The sequence below is a fragment of the Bufo gargarizans genome, chromosome 7, assembly GCF_014858855.1.
Source record: "Bufo gargarizans isolate SCDJY-AF-19 chromosome 7, ASM1485885v1, whole genome shotgun sequence".
In the NCBI taxonomy this organism is placed as follows: domain Eukaryota; kingdom Metazoa; phylum Chordata; class Amphibia; order Anura; family Bufonidae; genus Bufo; species Bufo gargarizans.
The window spans coordinates 164,270,358-164,288,894 of record NC_058086.1 but is presented as its reverse complement, the minus strand read 5'-3'; the positions used below and the strand labels follow the sequence as shown (position 1 = coordinate 164,288,894).

The 18,537-nt window shown below is 45.6% G+C and overlaps 1 protein-coding gene across 1 annotated transcript; it reads right to left on the bottom strand.

Annotated features, from left to right (window-relative positions):
• Positions 1-3,640: 3,640 nt before the first annotated feature.
• HMCES (5-hydroxymethylcytosine binding, ES cell specific) lies at positions 3,641-15,179 on the bottom strand. The gene is made up of 7 exons (XM_044301160.1): positions 15,060-15,179; positions 11,220-11,421; positions 9,690-9,833; positions 9,464-9,583; positions 9,057-9,217; positions 6,556-6,748; positions 3,641-4,672 (listed from the first exon to the last, which is right to left on the bottom strand). Exons 2-7 carry the CDS (start codon positions 11,406-11,408, stop codon positions 4,475-4,477), a joined length of 1,005 nt encoding a protein of 334 aa, XP_044157095.1. The 5' UTR covers positions 11,409-11,421; positions 15,060-15,179; the 3' UTR covers positions 3,641-4,474.
• Between the last annotated feature and the right edge of the window lie 3,358 nt (positions 15,180-18,537).

Here is an 18,537-nt window from a genome sequence, read left to right as displayed (position 1 = left end):
CCAATAACTTTGGGACCTTGTCATATTAAGGACAGTCAGATGGTATAAACTCGTACCTCGTAAGTCTCATCCCTATGAACTCTGGACTGCTCATCCTCATGCAAGGGCTAGACATTCAAATATATTTAGTGATGTCCTATCCAAGGCACTCACTGTAGAGTAAAGCGCCTATATGCTCTCCAGGGGTTCCAAATAGCCTCAAATTTGATTGGGGATCCAAGGTCCCAGTGTACTATCTGCTCAAGTCTACATATCTGATCACATTTGACAAACCATTTCTGGATTGGAGGTATTTCCTGTTGTTTAAGTCTAGCAGAAGCCAGCAGAGCCGTACACAAAATTCTTATATTCTTTGTACCCTTTATATCATTATACAAACCGAACAGGCAAAGTTTTGGAGTCACAGGGACAAGTGTCCCACTTATTTTTGATAATACTCCACATACTGCTTCCCAAAAGGGCGCTATTTGATCACAAGACCACCAAATGTGTGCATGAGTACCCACCTCCCTATTACACCTCCAACACAACGGGCTTGTAGTAGTAGGAAACATACGATGGAGTCTTTGGGGTGTAAAATACCACCTAGTTAGGACTTTATAACTGTTTTCTTGTACCTTGACACACCTGGACACCCTAGTCGGGGAGAGCAAAGCGAGTTTCCTCTCAGCAGTTGAAAATTTGATTTGTAAGTCTACCTCCCATTGTTGAAGAAAAGTTGGGCTATCTATTTTAGGCACGGACATTAAAATCTCATATAGTTTAGATAATTTCCCAGTGGGATCTTTAATCTGCGTGACTAACTTCTCGAATGAGGAGTGGACTATTACCGTAGGTAGACGCGTTAGATACTGTTTTAAATATCTGATACAATAGTTGATATGGAACGGGGAACAATCTTTCATCAGCGGGTGTTTATAAAGATCGAATGCTGAAGGGATATCATTATCCGGGCAAATAGCCAACAACGGAGATACCCCTTGCTTCACACTGTCTGGAAGAGTGTGCAGAAAATCTGCGGAGGCTTGAAAAAAGACGTCTCTAATTTGCATTAGTATCAGGAAATTAGGCATCAAAGCAGATCTCCAGTGAGACTTCACCCACACGTTCAGTACGTATTTAGTAATTGAACTTTGGGTTCTAATATTTTTGGAAGCTTGGGGACCATCCATAAATAAGAATGCTCTCAATGGGACAGACGACAAGGCTTGTTCCACCCTCAGATCCAACCGATCTGAAAGAGGCCTTAGCCACTCTAAACACCTAAGGCATAACACCGCCTTGTGATAGTGATACACATCTGGAATACCCAAACCACCGTGGATAGGGTGTCGTGTAATCTGTTTAAAAGGTAAGCGCGCCCTTCCTCCACCCCAAAGGAATCTCAACATAATATCTTGTATTTTTTTGAAAAATGATTTGGGGATAGGTATCGGGAGAGTCTGAATATAATACAAGATAGTAGGTAAAAGGATAGTTTTGATTAGAGTCCTGCGCCCGAACCAGGAAACATATGGGATATCCCATGATCTAATAATGTCTTCTAAACGTTTTGGGAGGGGTACAAAATTTTCGTGATATAACCTGGAGAAATCCGGCGTGAGTTTTATCCCTAAAAAAGTAATATGAGTTGTTATCCATACAAATGGTGTGGTCGACTTAAGAACCTCCAAGTCTCCGGGCGCTACCGACATATAAAGTACCACTGACTTGGCCAGGTTAACTGAAAAATTTGACAAGTCAGAAAAGGTTTTAAGTGTCGACATGATGGCTGGAAAGGCAATTATAGGGTTGGATACCAACAGCAGTACGTCATCAGCAAAGGCCGCCGTCTGATGGACCGATGATCCCACTGATAGTCCAGCTATCTCCCCATGTTGTCGAAAAGATTGCAGAAGAGTCTCAATGACCAGCACAAACAACAATGGAGAGAGAGGGCATCCTTGTCTCGTACCATTGGATATTCTAAACACAGGAGATAGCGTACCATTAACCAGGATCCTCGCAGTGGGCGAGTTATACATTGCCATGACAGCTGCTATAAAGGAATCCGGTATGCCAAATTTCGTCAAGGCTTTGGTCATAAACAACCAGTCCACCCTATCAAATGCCTTTTCCGCATCCATACTAAGAATCGCTAAGGGGATGTTTTGCGTTTTCGCCCATTGCATAAGGTGAACAATCCGAATAACATTGCTCCTTCCTTCCCTAGTGGGTATGAATCCTACTTGTTCGGGGGATATAAGTTCTGGTAAAAACTTTTTCAGCCTGTATTGTGCTGCACTGTGGTATCTGGTTCTGCTGGGGCAGTATATTGTGCTGCACTGTGGTATCTGGTTCTGCTGGGGCAGTATATTGTGCTGCACTGTGGTATCTGGTTCTGCTGGGGCGGTATATTGTGCTGCACTGTGGTATCTGGTTCTGCTGGGGCAGTATATTGTGCTGCACTGTGGTATCTGGTTCTGCGGGGGCGGTATATTGTGCTGGACTGTGGTATCTGGTTCTGCTGGGGCGGTATATTGTGCTGGACTGTGGTATCTGGTTCTGCTGGGTCTGTATATTGTGCTGCACTGTGGTATCTGGTTCTGCTTGGGCATTGTGTTGCCCTGCCTTCTGTCAATTTAGACCTGTAACGGATCTCCTGGCACCCCAACTGGGTACCTTCGTGGATGGATGCTCCTAGTGCTTCCCTAGGGCTCCAAGCACTCCACTTGACACCGTAAGCACTGCCGACCCCACGAACCGCCGCAGCTTGGTTGGGGTCTCGCCGTCTCCTACCCACCCTGGACCTACGACAAGGCTCCAGTGGCTGAACCTCTCTTCCTTCAGAGAGCGATGCAGGAACAAGCTCTTGAAAGAGCTCAGTGATTATAGCCAGGGGAGTATACAGCGTATAGCATTCCCCAGTGTAGATACAGCCCCCCCCCACACACACACACACACACACGAGACGAGGCTCTATGTCGAGGGTAAAACAGGAACTTTAATGGGGCTACATGTCAGCCTTTTATGCAGGTCTTCCAGCAAGTGACACTTCCCTGGGGACCTTGTGGAAGACTGAGACAGTTTATATATTAGCCAATCACATGCATTTACAGTATGGAAACAGTCCCAGCAATTGTACACAAACTCCCCTCTGCCTGTGATACAATTAACAAACACAATGGGCTAACTTAATCACTCACAGGCAGAAAACACACATTTTTCCCCAAAACACAGAAAACACCCTAAAGCCCCACATATCCCCATAAATTATACATCCCTGGATAATCTGGATATACATCCCTTCTGTGGAATCTGCCAGTAGTTAGAGCAGTGACGTCCTTTCCCTTCCCACTGTGTTTGTTTTCAGCTCTGGAGCTCACAGAACAGATAAGGAAGGGGAAATCACACTTACAGCAAGGCAGGAGGCTCCTATAATCTGCAGAAGCAGTTCTTTTATAAGGCTCAGGAGCGTTGAGACCCCACTGAACACTCCACGCAGACCAGAAATTCACAGCACAGGGATAGGATGGAGTCCATTTTCTGCCAAACCCAATTTCTCGGTCTCCCACCTACCCAGTAAACCATCAATCCCACAAGTCCATGACATTTTTATAAAACCTTTTTTTATAAACAGATATGACCTTACAGAAAATAATACATTTATTTTATTTAAATTTTACATAAACCAGGATCAAAAATAATTTGCTTATCAATGAAAGGTCAGGCGCCATGTTTAAAGATGACGTCTCCATAACGTACAGCTGGAGAACAGTGATGGCCAGTTCGCCAACGAACACATGCAGGCTGCCATCTTAACTCATAAATCTGGCGATGCACAGGTAAGCCCTTACCTGTGCCGCGAGCCGATCTGAAATCAAATGCAGTCAGCGGGAGCAGGCAGTTCCGAGAACAGCCCGATGAAGGCCCCCGGCGGCTGTTCTCAGAACTGCCTGCTCCCAGACGTGACTGATGGATAATAAGCATCAATCAGCAAAGCAGGAAAATATCTGCCACAATTCCAATCAAAGAAATGGAGATATTAAGGCCTTTGAGCCAGTATCAGGAGAGGCTGTATACTGTGTGTGCATCCAACTGAAACGGACATGAGGGAGGAGCGTTGTGGAGCCTCCTCTTCACCAATCAGCGTGACTGAGAGCAATCCAAGTGATGCTGATTGGCTGAAGGCAGTTAACTGGTGTCTACTCAATTCTCCTCCGTTATGTCCTTTTCAGTTGGATGCAGGCGCAGTCTCTTTAACTTTTTTTTTATCATACAGATGAGGGAAAATCTCCTCAAATCACTTGGTGGAAAAATACTGGAACAAATGGTTAAACAGGAAAGTGAACCCGTAGGCCCAATGAGCAGACAGAAAGTCCACATGAATCATACGAACCGAACCTTAGTAACGAAGTGTATAAAACAACGAATATACAATTAAATAGTGAGAAGGTAAAGCCTATTAGTGCTGGTTTTTGTAGTGCCCAGACTATCATCTCCTCGGCCTCTTAGGTGACGGTTCCCCTTCTTTCTTCAGCCACTGGTGCATTAACCCTGCGCTTGTCTTCTTGGGTGACAAAGCGAACTGAGAAAGTTTCGCCGGTTTAACCTCTTCTGGTTCTTCTCTCTTTGGAGACTTGTTTTGCAGCCATGCCAACATCTTCTTACTGCTGGCGCTCAGAGAGGGCTCCTGCAATAATATACATTATACTTGTGTTATTACACATAAGGCAGGTCGTGGGTTAAAGGGGTTCTCCAGGCTTTTAATATTGATGGCCCATCCTAAGGAGAGGTCATCAATATCAGATCGGCGGGGGTCCGACACCCGGCACTCCCGCCGATCAGCTGTATGAAGAGAAGGCACCGCCGCGCGCATGCAGTCTCCTCACACAGCTGATCGGCGGGTGTGCCGGGTGTCGGACCCCCGCCGATCTGATATTGACGATCTATCCTGAGGATAGGTCATCAATATTAAAAGCCTGGTAAACCCTTTTAACATCAATCCTGGATTTTGGGCAATTGTGAAAGCACAGGTCTGTAACGTTGTATGTACACCTGCGATTCTGTGTCTCCTATAAGGATAACATACAAAGTCACCATGGAGCCCTGACCTAAGGAGATTATAGCTATATCATCATAACTTAACAGTAGAACCAATAATCAATATATCAGTGCAAGATTCATATCTGAACATCCACTAAAGTGATAAGACATGAGATCTTTTCATTAACCCTTTCACCCCCCCCTTTTTTTTTTTGCGTTTTCGTTTCGCGCTCCCTGCCTTCCCAGAGTCATGACTTTTTTATTTGTCTGTTCACATAGCCATATGAGGGCTTGATTTCTGCGGAATAAGTTGTACTTTCCAACGCCACAATTTAATATTGCATATGATGTAGTGGGAAGTGGGGGAATTTTTTTTTTTTCCAAATGGGGTGAAATTGCAAAAAAAAAAAGAAAAGAAAATCCCACTACAGTTTTTTTTATTGACGATTTATGATAAAACTGACCAGTAACTTTTATTCCACAGGTCAGTACGAATCGGGCGATACCTTATATGTATAGTTTGTCTTGCGTTTTGATAGTGATAAAAAGTTTTATTTTGTTGCCGCCATATTTTGATCCCTATAACTTTTTAGTAATTATGTGCACGGAGCTGTATGGGAGCTCATTTATTTGCAGGGCGATCTCAACTTTTCATGGATACCATTCTGGGGTGTGTATGACTTTTTGATCACTTTATTTAATTTATTGTAGAAAATGAAGCGACAAAAAACGGCAAATCGGCTATTTGGACGCTTTTTTCCGTTTTGCTGTTTTCCGTATGGGGAATATATTTTTATACTATGGGCTTTTTCGCATATTGTGACACCCATGTGTATTTTTTTTTATTTTGGGAAAAGGGGGGCAATTAGAATTTTTATGTTTTTAAACTTAGGGAACTATAACATGCAATCATTAGATTGCTATTCTCATAGACTCCAATGCACTAGCATTGGCGTTTATGAGAAAATTGCTTGTTTCCTATGGAGCCCTATTACAGGCAACAGCTCCATAGGAAATACTATGCAGCAGCCTCCTATCATTCATAAAGACAGGGGCTGCTGCACACAAGCTCCGGCTCCTCCGATCGTCGCACGGGGGAGCCGTAGCACCACTGGAAGCACGCGCTTTTGGTTTTCAGCACACTCAGATGCCGTGGCCAGGATTGACCATGGCATCTGAAGGGGTAAAATGTCCACGATCGGCATTATTGCCGGCTGCGGACATGAGCCGTGGGTGTTTGCTATAAAAACCAGACGGCCACCCGCAGCGCTCAGGAGCGGGCGCCATTTTTAAGGACCCGGCTGACGCCATACTTGTATGGCGCTGGTTTGGGAAGGGATTGAAGCAGCTGTATGAGATTAGACCAACATGGCTGTCTTCTTCTGGAAACAGCGCTATTCTTTCTAATGGCTATGGCTGGTACTGCAGCTCTGGCAAATTCCTATACACAGACCATGGACAAGAGTTGCCCGTTTCGGGGATGCCTTTCTAAGCTAACACACAATTTTAAAATGTATTTTGCAGACATGCCTTCTTCTTGTGCAGAATGATGGGAGCGATGCATTCTGGGGTGTTGTTTCGGGAGTTGTTCACTATAGTGGACACAGGGTGGCAAGTGATGTTTTCAATGGGGTGAATAAGCTTTACAGCTTCTTTTGCAGGGACCTCTCCAAAGTCCAGCCATTTTTGGATCTCCTCATCACCATCCAATATCGCCGGCATCCTGTCAACAGAGAGAAGACAAATATGGAAAAAGGGTGGTTGGAAAACACCAACTATTAGGCTTCCTCTTCCTTTAGGTTCCTAGAGACGAAAATTCCTGCTGCAAAGGAGTCAGGTCTGAAAAGCAGATATCCTTCTGGTTCCACTGAGTGGCCCTCTAAGGCCTCTTGCACACGAAGATTTTTGGGTTCCGTATATGGAACCATTCATTTCAATGGATCCTCAAAAAAAAAAAACGGAAGGTACTCTGCATGCCTTCCGTTTCCATATTTCCGTTCAAAGATAGAACATGTCCTATTATTGTCCGCATAACGGAAAAGGATAGTACTGTTCTATTAGGGGCCAGCCCTTCCGTTCCGCAAAAAACGGAATGTACACGGTCGTGTGCAAGAGGCCTAAGGGTGTGTGGCACTTCAAGGGGCTCATTTGCTTCCGCCAGTTAGAAAAATCATAAAGGATGCCTTCACATCTGCTGCTTAAAATTAGTTCCATTCACCTGAATGGGGCTTGCAGAATTCCATGTGCTTGCCGCCCCATTCAAATGAATTGAAGCGTTTTTCAGTCTCACATATTTCTGCAATAAAATTTGTCGCATGTGAAGGCACCCTAATCCTGCCCCTTTGAACACTACAAAAATCAAGATATAAATGTAAGTAAATGTGAAATTAAAATGGTTTCAGTATAGAGAAAAAATATATATGCCAGCGGCTGTGCAGCTGGATGGCCCAGTGTGTGCAGGAAGAGACGCTTTCCGCTTCACTGACTCGAAGTCAAATAAAAACCGATCTACCAGCAGAGTAACGGATATAGAAGATTGAGAGTTCATTACTTTCACTAGCACCAGGTTACATTATTACACGTCTTGACCTAAAAAAGAACTGATTGGGTATGATTCAGGGGAATAAGAATGAGCTGCAGTACCATGCACGGCCACAACTATATGTTGGGCACTGTGCCTGGGTGTACAGTTAAAGGGGTTGTCCAGGTTCAGAGCTGAACCCGGACATACCTCCATTTTCACCCCGGCACACCCCTGACAAGAGCATCGGAGCAGTTTATGCCCCAATGCTCTCCTTTGCCCTGCGCTAAACCGAGCAGGGCAAAAGCATTTTTAGGAGATCCGGTGACGTACCGGGGCTCTCCATGGGGCTGCCAGGAAGACCGGTGAAGTCACCGGCACTGATGGGCGGGCTTTAGTGCTGTCCTAGCCAGTAAAACGGCTAGGGCAGCACTAAAGCCCGCCTATCAGAGTCGGTGACGTCACTGAACACCCTGCCCAGCAGTGTGTTATGATAAAAAAAAAAAAAGAGCCTGTGCCCTGCACGATCTAGCGCAGGGCGAGGGAGCGCATTGGAGCATGAAATGCTCCGATGCTCTTGTCAGGAGGGCTGCCTGGGTGAAAACAAGGGTATGTCCGGGTTCAGCTCTGAACCCGGACAACCCCTTTAAAAGGGGTCATCCAGCCTTTTTTAAGTGTTGGCCTAGCCTCAGGATGGTCATTCATCAGCTGATCGGCCTGACACTCCACCGATCAGCTGTTTAGTGTAGCTCCATCACCAGAAGTCGGTGCCAGAGCTACAAACATTGTAGTGGACTGCGCTCATCACTACACAGCGGCTCCTATTGATTTTAATGGGAGCAGCACTGTAGTAGCAAGCTTCCTCCACGACAATGTTGACACTGCTCTGTAGGAAGTAGGTGCCGGAGCTACACCAAGCTGCTGATTGGGTTGTGAGAGCTCAGGAATACCTATCCTATCCTCTACCCGTCTGGATGTACAGCGCCATGAAATGAATGGTGCTTTAAAATAAATAATAATAATGATAATATCCTGAGGCTAGGCCATCACTTAAAAAAAAGGCTGGACAACCCCTTTAACTGTATACCCAGGCACAGTGCCCAACATACATGCATGGTCCTGAGCTCATTCTGATTCCCCTGAACCATACCCAATCAGTTCTTCTTTAGGTCATTGTGACCTGGTGCTAGTGAAAAGAAATTAACTCTCACTCTTCTATATCCGTTTCTCTTTGATTCAGAGTCGGTGAAGTGGAAAGCGTCTCTTCCTGCAGACATTGGGTTGCCCATCTGTGCGGCCGCTTTCATTTTATTTTTTTCTATACTGAAACTATTTCAATTTACTAATATTTATATCTTAATTTTTGAAGCGTACAAGCTTCAAGGGAGCTTGGCTAGGATTTTTTTTACTCCATCACTTAAAGGCTGGACAGCCAAAATAGTGTTACATTAATAGGATTTGGGAGATATGTGACAGAAGATACCACTGTATCTTACCGGCTTTTACTTACCGGTCATGGATCCAGTTCATACTCTTGGAGGCGTCCACTGTGATGACAGTGTAAGAATAAAGAGGGTCTCCTCCTCCTGGAGGTTCCCAACAGTCAAATAGCCCGGCCACGGTGAGCAGCCTCCGACTCCCTCCGTCAGAACCGTCCTTGGTATCTTCAGACTGGAGAGAGTTAAAAATAAATAAATAAATAAAAATCCAACACTGGATTTTCTATATTATTCTGTTTGAGAAAAATATTGATAAAAGGAGTGTAGATGAAAAAAATGGAAAATACATTTAATATATTAGGCCCAAGATGAGATATAATTGCTTGATGTTACAGGCCCAAAGTCTGAGGCTGCACTACTGAAACATAACTTTTCATTAGACACCGAGTAACGCTTCCTTTCTTACTCATCGATCTACCTCTTCTGACTTGAGCCGTGGGAAGTATATAAAGTACGGCTGCTTCTCTCCATCCTGTCGCCTCCACTCATAGAATCCATCTGCGAGCACCACGCATCTCTGGCCCTTAAACAATGGCCCCTGCAGGGGAGAAAGAGGAGATGTCATCTCCATGAGGTACTGCTCACCCTCCAAATCAAAGCAAACCAGAGAAGCAGCAGCACACAAGTGGAATTTGTATACTTGCCTTGTACAGCGGCTTCTCGCTCATAGTGTCGCTGCGGCAGTTGCTGGTGTTGTATTGCATTTTTGATGGGTTTGTTTCGGTAAACCAGGAGGGGATAAGACCCCAGCGCATGGCGGCCAGGACTCTCTCCGAAGAGTCAGCATCCTGTAAGATGAGAGCTATCACTTAAAGGGTATTCCCATCTTTCAGAGTGATGGTATATCGCTAGGATATGCTCCAACCTCTGGGACCCCCCCCAGTGATAATGAAGGGGCTACAGCGATAATTCAGTGTTGTGGCCCCTTTACAATCCCACGGTCACCCACTGGGCAAGGAAACTTCAGCAGGTAAAACATTAAAGGGGCCACAGCACTGAATCAACACTGCAGTCCCTTCATTCTCAGGGACCTCCGCCAATCATAAAGTGATGGCATATATAAGCAGGGGGAATACCACTTTTAAAGGGGAATTTATTGGCTGCAACAAAGTATTTACTATTTTCCAGATGACTGTTTGCTTTCATTGAAAGAGGACCATTACTGCATACACCCAAAGGATGATTACTCATCACCCTCTTCATAGCCCATCACAGCACAGCTCAAACAGAGGTCTTGTAATGAGCCGCGTACCTGTGCTATCATCACATGACCGGGAAAGATTTTCATCATATGAATGTGAACAATGAAACATAGAAACATAGAATGTGTCGGCTTCCATTCACTGCTTCCATTCAGGCTTCCATTCACTGGCCACAAGCAGAGAGCTTGAAAACTGAGGATACACATATCAAACCTTTGCAGAGCTTTCATTACACAATAAATAAGCCTTGTTTGATGAAACTGGAAAATTCCTTTAAGGGCCCTTGCACAGGACCGTATGCCCTCCAAGACATGCGGTCCGTGAGCGGGCCATATGTCCCGAAGCAGCATTGATCGTGCGCACGGGAGCGCACAGCATTATAGGTTACAATGATGCTGTGCACGTCGGGACTATATGATCTTATGAGTGCAGGACAACAGTCCCGCGGGCGGCCCGACGTGCACAGCTTCATTGTAATCTATGATGCTGTGCGCTCCCGTGCGCACGATCAATGCCGCTCTGGGACATATGGCCGGCTCACGGATCGTATGTCTCAGAGGGCATACGGTCCTGTGCAAGGGCCCTAAGAGTGATACAACTAGTCACCCAATAGGGGTACCCATGTTGTGCCTAAGGGCATCATACAGAAACTAATAGACAAATTCTCTATTGGTCTCCGTATATCTGCATCTTGTAACATGCAACCACTGAGACACATAGGACTCCAGTGGAGCTGTAGGCACAAAACGGGAGGAGATGTTAATTCATTATGAATAATTAATTAAATGTTTTTAATTGAGAGGCATTGGAAGAGTCACTATGCAAGGCACAGGGCAGCAGGTGGCAAGAGAAGCCATAGGGCCTGTAGTCCTCAGTCCTATGCGGGTCCTAACAGTCAGGCACTGAAGGACTGTCCTAGTGACCCCCACTCGTTTCTATTCTATCAGTCCCACACCCGCACACTCATGTTACCTTCTGAAAATGCTTCACAGACAGCAGGACGGGGCTGTTGGACTGGGGGCTTTTATTGTACGATGGATGGTATTTATCGGAGTCGCCATCTCTCCACGGAGGACGCTTTCTTTGTCCTTGTTTGTCTTTATATTCACAAGATTTACTGACGTCGTCTGGAGCCAGAGTGCAAGCCGTGCGTCCACACATCTCGTATTCGGTTCTGAAACACAGAGACAGGACTTGCGAGATCTATGGAGGGTTGGTCCTCTATAGTGGCCTCCAACCTGTGGCGAAACTACTACTCCCAACAAACCCTGACACCCACTGGTTTGGTTGGACTCCCTATAACCTGACTCTCTGGCTGTGACAAAACTACTACTCCCAGCAAACCCTGACACCCACTGGTTTGGTTGGACTCCCTATAACCTGTATAACCTTAGCCTACAGAAGACTGTCTAGACTGGATACAACTGTAGCAAACTCCCAGCTGTCAGACATTTTGGGTATGTAAAAGTTTGCAGCCTCTGCAGCTGTTCACTGACAGCAAGCAGAAATCTTGAAAATGCTGACACGCGGAAGCACAATGTTTATTAGAAAATTTCATTGTAGCTTCTGAGTGTCATCCAAAACCCCCTTTAAAGGGATTGTTCACCCCGGGGCCTTTTCTGCAGATCCCTCAGGTCTCTCCTCACGTCAACAACCGGTTTGATGCAGGTCATGTGGACTGGTCGCAGCGGTGGCGTGCCACTGGGTCACATGATGCATGGTTGACGTGTCATCACTGCAGCGGCCACGAGACCTGCGTCTAACTGGACGTTGACATGGAGAAAGCTGCAGCGCCCGAGGGGGAGTGATAGAGCCGGAACCCAGTGTGGGGGATCGAGTAAGTATGATTCCCACCACGGGTCCGGCCACGCTGGGGGAAGTTAGTCTGCAGAAAAGGTCCACAATCCCTTTAAATCTAGCACCATAAACATACACTGAAAGTGACTGCAAATCACCCACCAGAGATAAAATAGCGTAAAATCACACGGTCGTACCTCGTCACTACGGCGTCTGCAGCCGACTGATAAGAAAATGATTTTGAAACCACTATATACGATACTGACGAACCTCGCACAGGAAGCCAGTGCTTTCATTACACAAAACTAATAGAGAAACCCCCCTGGGACCGATGTGAGACACCACAAGAGCCACACGGACCCCGGGCAAAGCAAGTGAAATCTCACCAGATGAAGGGAGGGTCACCATAGGCTTTTCTTCTTCCAATGTGGCTGTTTCACTCTATAGGGTATTTACACATAAAACTATTTTTGTTATTTTTTAGGAGCGGTTCTTTTGAGCATTTGGCTATTACTACAGTTTTTTGTAAAGCATGCTCAAAAAAAAATGAAAGCAGTTTTTCCAACTCAAAAAATGTCAGAATGAAATGTGGAATATGCGGGCTGTCTTGCAGAAATTCTGCACAAATTCCTGCGTTTCCGCACCCAAAATCACATCTGTAACTTGTTTTTTTTTTGTTCTGGATTTGATGCGGTTTTGCTGCAGATCTCACCCTCGCACCGAAAAGGGGGAAATTCACACAATTTACACGCTGCGGATTTAAAACTCCTCACGGCAGGTAAATTTCCACACGGAACGAAAAAGCAAAGCGTACGTGAGATTTGTGAAATCTCGTATACTTTTCTGGAACTGTGTTAGGCCTCTTGCACACGGCCGCAGTGCTTGTGTGGCCGTATTGCAGGCCGCATACGGCGGTTCCGCAATACACGGGGCACAACGGGTCCGCAAATCCGGAGGTGCGGAACCGAAGCATGGAATGGAACGCCTTGGAAGCCCTACGGAGTGCTTCTGTGGTGTTCCGTTACGTGCTTCCGTTGCGCCCAAAAAAATAGAACTTGTGCTATCTTTTTGCAAAACGGATTGATCACGGAACCCATTCAAGTGATCCACATGCGACTGTCCCACGGTAGGTGCCCATGCATTTCGGATCGCAATTTGCAGTCCACAGCACAGGCAGGGAGCCCTTACCTTCGTGGGCAAGAGGCCTTATGCATAGTTTTTTCCACAAGAATCTGTGTGGAAAAAAATAAAAATAAATCACTGATCAAACACGGACGCGTGACCTAGGCCTCAGTCCTTATTCACACATCAGTGATTAACGGACAGCACACATGGCCATTCATTTTAGGGCTCATGCACACGACCGTATGTATTTTGCAGTCCACAAAACATGGATCTGCAAAAAAAATAAAAAAAATCCATTGTAACAATGCGAGTCCTTGTACACAAACGTTATTCTTATATAGGACACATTCTATCTTTTTTGCGGAACAGCCATGTGGACACAAAATGCACACGGAGTAATTTCATTATTTTTTTTTTGCCGTCCCCATTGAAATGAATAGTTCCGCATACGGGACAAAAAATACGTTCGCGTGCACGAGCCCTTAATGTGTGTATTCACGTATCTGCGTTTTAGCCCGGTCCGTGGGTCTATTTTGTCGATGTCCATCACTCCCCCCATTATAGTCTATGGGCCCATGAAAAAACACAGCCCCAACACAGACACTATCCGCATTTCGTCCGTGTTTTAAGGACCAGTTATAGGAGATGCTCTGAAAATTTATTTTCTGCCTAGCAGTGTACGTGCAATACAGATGACACCCGGAAAGCAAAAAACGGACACAAAGATTCTTTGCGGAAATCTTTATGGATGAATCTCTAACCATCTTATCACAGATTTTATCACGGACGTGTGAACGAAGCCTTATTTACGCATCATTGATTTTTTTTCACTGAAAAAAAACCACAGAGTCGTGCACCACTGCCGTCCGCGATGCGGACCAAACACGCCGCTGAAGTCTATGGGTCAGTGAAAAACCACTGACACAACACGGATGGCATCTGGGTTCAGTCTGTGGGTTTAACGGTAGGAGATACGCTAACTCCCATCCTGGCGGTGTCTGTGGAATACAGACGTCAAAATACGGATACACGGACCAAACACGGATCCTTCACGGATGAACCCCTGACCATCTTGTGACGGATGTTATTACACAGGCAGATTTTTCGAAGTGGAACATACATTAAGTGTGGATTTGTCGCTGCGGATTTCACCCTATGGGGAGAACCTGCAGCGTAAATTTACAAAACGCGGATTTCAAATTTACACCGCAGAGCAATTTCTGCACGGACTTGATGCGGTGTGTGAATAAGGTTTGATAAAATCTCCAATTTGCGGCTGCTACAATATACAGGGGGTTACCGTCCGTTATTCTGCAATGGAGAGTCCACAGCGTATCGACAGCAGAAAAACGCTTAAAAGTGCACGGCATCTGTTTTTTCCAAGTAAGTTTAAAAACAGCCCCAAAAAATAAGAACTGCCGTGCCCCAAAACCGCATGTGTGAACTAATCCTTGCAGGTTTTTTTGTTTTTAATTCTGAACTTTGCTCTGGACAGCTGCAAAAAAATCCTGCAATTCTATAAAGTGGAACTACAATTCCCAGCATGGTTTCTATGGCGTTACTGGGAGTTGCAGTTCGACAGCAGTTGGAGGAAGAAGAAAAAAAGAAGACAGCTATAAGATGTAATGCAACGAGGCTGAAGTTGGTTTCTTATTCGTCCAGTTTCTTATTCACTGAAGTTGGTTAATAAGAAACTGGACGAATGAGAAACCAACTTCAGCCTCGTTGTAATGCAGTGGTCTGCAATCTTTGGTTCCCTAGCTGACTGGAAAACTCCAACTCCCAGCCTGCCCAAGGCTGGGAGTTGTAGTTTTCCTAACAACCACTGAAGGAAAGCGTAAAATCCCTAATTCCTTCCATCAGATTACATTCTGAGGTAAGTGCACCGACCTGTCCTGTACTAAGCCCGTATTCACACCCGGGACCGATCACACGGCCGTCATCTCACTGCAGGCGGGAAATCCTGAGGTGATTGGTGAAAACGCAGCCGCTTACCTAACTGGTCACGTGGCAGGCAGTCACCAATCACGTGACCGGGAGAGGTTTCCCTGTCACAGCTAAGGGGCGGGGCTAAGGACTGATTGACAGGTAGCAGGACCGGTAGGAGTCTGGCTCCCAGCAGTTGTGAATTTGATTGCAGCGTGATGGATTGCTGGGACCTGTAGTTCTGTCACCTCTATGGCAGTGGTGCTAGAGGTTACAGTCCTGTTGCGGGACTACAGCTCTCAGCATGGCTGTAAGGGCGTGTTGGGAGCTGTAGCTTTATCAACCACAGAGATTGGGAAGTTATGATGATGTTATACCATTGTCTATTGGTAGGGCACGTTCACATGCAGCAGATTTGTCGCAGAAATTTCTGCAAACGTCTCATCGGGGCTTGCAAAAAAAAATCCCTGCGCTTGACCCCAAGGCAGCTCTCTGCATTTCAATGGATTTGTCCCAGAAATAAGTGAATTTAATTTTAAAAAAAATGTCAAAAAAATCCTGTTGGTCTGCCGCGAGCAGATTTACAACAAATTGCGAGACATTATCCAACTATAATAATACATTTGCCTAAAACCTTTAAGTCACGCCCCCTTCTAGCAAACCACACGGCGTGGCGTAAAAAAGTTATATTTTCTGTGCAATTTGCAACTTTTTGGCACCCAGTACACTTCACAAACTGGTGTAATCTTGGGCCAATGGCTGCTCCTCCCTCATGCTTTACACTGCAGCTCAGACTGGCAGCACTTAAAGGGAACCTGTCACCAGGATTTTGTGTATAGAGCTGAGGACATGGGTTGCTAGATGGCCGCTAGCACATCCGCAATAACCAGTCCCCATAGCTCTGTGTGCTTTTATTGTGTAAAAAAAAAACTATTTAATACATATGCAAATTAACCTGAGATGAGTCCTGTCCCCGACTCATCTCACATACAGGACTCATCTCAGGTTAATTTGCATATCTATCTAATCGGTTTTTTTTTTTCACGATAAAAGCACACAGAGCTATGGGGACTGGGTATTGCGGATGTGCTAGCGGCCATCTAGCAACCCATGTCTTCAGCTCTATACACAAAATCCCGGTGACAGGTTCCCTTTAAGATAAAGGAGACCACCACAAGCCCAGCAAGAAGAGCCAATTACTACTGGGCTCATTAAAAGGACCGGCCGACTTCTACAAATATTTCCTTTTGATGTGTCAGAACATCCCTTGACCCCCACTGTGCAGCAGATGCCCCCCCATGTAAACCGCACATTGGGGCAAGATGGCAGCAGTAATGTGATTCACCCACATCTTAGAGTTCTGTCCAGTGTAGATGCACCATAAAGACGAAATCCTGGGACATCCTCTGTAACCCTTTCAGCTTCGGAGGATTTTCAGTTTTTGCGTTTCCGTTTTTTTTTGCTCCCAGCCTTCCCAGAGCCATAACTTTTTCCATTCATATAGGGCTTTTTTTTTTCCTTAGGATGCTTTGCACTTTCTAATGGCTCCATTTAATATTTTATACGATGTACTGTAAAAAAATATTTCTAATATTTTGACAATCATATCTTGATCCCCATAACTTTTTCATGGTTACGTCTATGGAGCCGTGTTGTAGTTTTTATTGATACTGTTTTGGAGCGCGAGTGACTTTTTGATCGCCTTTTATTCAGTTTTATAGTTGGAGTTGATGGGACAAGAAAATGGTGAAACGGCAATTTAGATTTTTATTTTCTCTCATTACAGCGTTAGGCCTTTTGCACACGACCGTATGTGTTGTGTAGTCTGCAAAAAACAGATCCGCAAAAAATACGGATGACGTCTGTGTGCATTCCGTATTTTGCGGAACGGAACAGCTGGCCCCTAATAGAACATTCCTATCCTTGTCTGTTATGCGGACAATAATAGGACATGTTCTCTCTGTTAGTGGAAAGGCATTATGGAAACGGAATGCACACTGAGAACATTCCAGTTTTTTTGCGGAACCATTGAAATGAATGGTTCTGCATACAGACTGCAACAGAAACCGCAAAAACGGAACGGAAATAAAATACGTTCGTGTGCAAGAGGCCTTGACCATATGGCATAAATATGCTCATATTTATTTTGGGATACAGTTAATGTTTATTTTTTATTTTAATTATGGAGAAGGGGTAGATTTGAATTTTATGTCTTTTTTATATTTAGAAAAACCTTTTTTACTTAGTTTTTTATGTCACGCTGGATGACTATAAGAGGCACTAGATTGCGTCTCCCATACATTGAAGATTCACTATGCTTTAAAGGGGTTGTCCGGGTTCAGAGCTGAACCCGGACATCATACCCTTATTTTCACCCCGGCAGCATCCTCTCATGCTCCGATGCGCTCCTGTGCCCGGAGCTAAATCGCGCAGGGCACGGGCTCTTTTGTTTTCAATAACACACTGCCGGGCGGTAACTTCCGCCAGGCAGTGTGTTCAGTGACGTCACCGGCTCTGAGGGGCGGGCTTTAACTCTGCCCTAGCCATTTTACTGGCTAGGGCAGAGCTAAATCCCGCCCTTCAGTGCCGGTGACATCACCAGGGTTCCTGTCAGCCCCAGTACGTCACCGGAACTCCTAAAAATGCCTTTGCCCTGTGCAATTTAGCGCAGGGCAAAGGAGAGCATCGGAGCATGAACTGCTCCGATGCTCACGTCAGGGGGGCTGCCGGGGTGAAAATGGAGGGATGTCCGGGTTCAGCTCTGAACCTGGACAACCCCTTTAATGGAGCTCTGCCACCTGCAGGGCTCCATAGGAATTATAGCTGTAAAAACCATGGTTTCTTCTGAGAGACCAGGCCTGCCGCACAGGGTAGCAGTTCAAGCTCCAGGAGTGCAGTGCTCCCAGGGAAAGCCTCCTCAGATGCCATGGTCACAATTGACCACAGCATCTGAGAGGTTGAACATCTGTGATTGGCGTGATCCCCGATTGCACACTTTCGCTATTTAACAGCAGAAACCTGGCGGTCATGGTGCCTGAGAATTGGCGCCGTTTTTAAAGTCCTAACCGTTACATGTACGGCAGTGGTCAGGAAGGGGTTGCCTAGGATTTTGCTATTATGAATTAGTATCTGATAGGTGGGGCGCCGATCAGCTGTTTTGGGGTAGTGTTGGTGCCGGAATTACACAGCTCTGTCCATTGTGTTTGTGCATGGGCTGGTTACTGCAGCGCTGCTCACATTCTTTTTGATGGTAGCCAGCGCCGTCCACTACACAATGAAGACACAGCAGTGTAATTCCGCACCAGAAGTACCCCAAAGCAGCTGGTCGGCAGAGGTGCGGGGTGTCCGATCAGATATTGATAGATTATCCTGAGGACAGGCCATCAATAGTAAAATCCTGGAATAACCCTTAAAAGGGGGGTATCCACAATTCCGTTGGAGA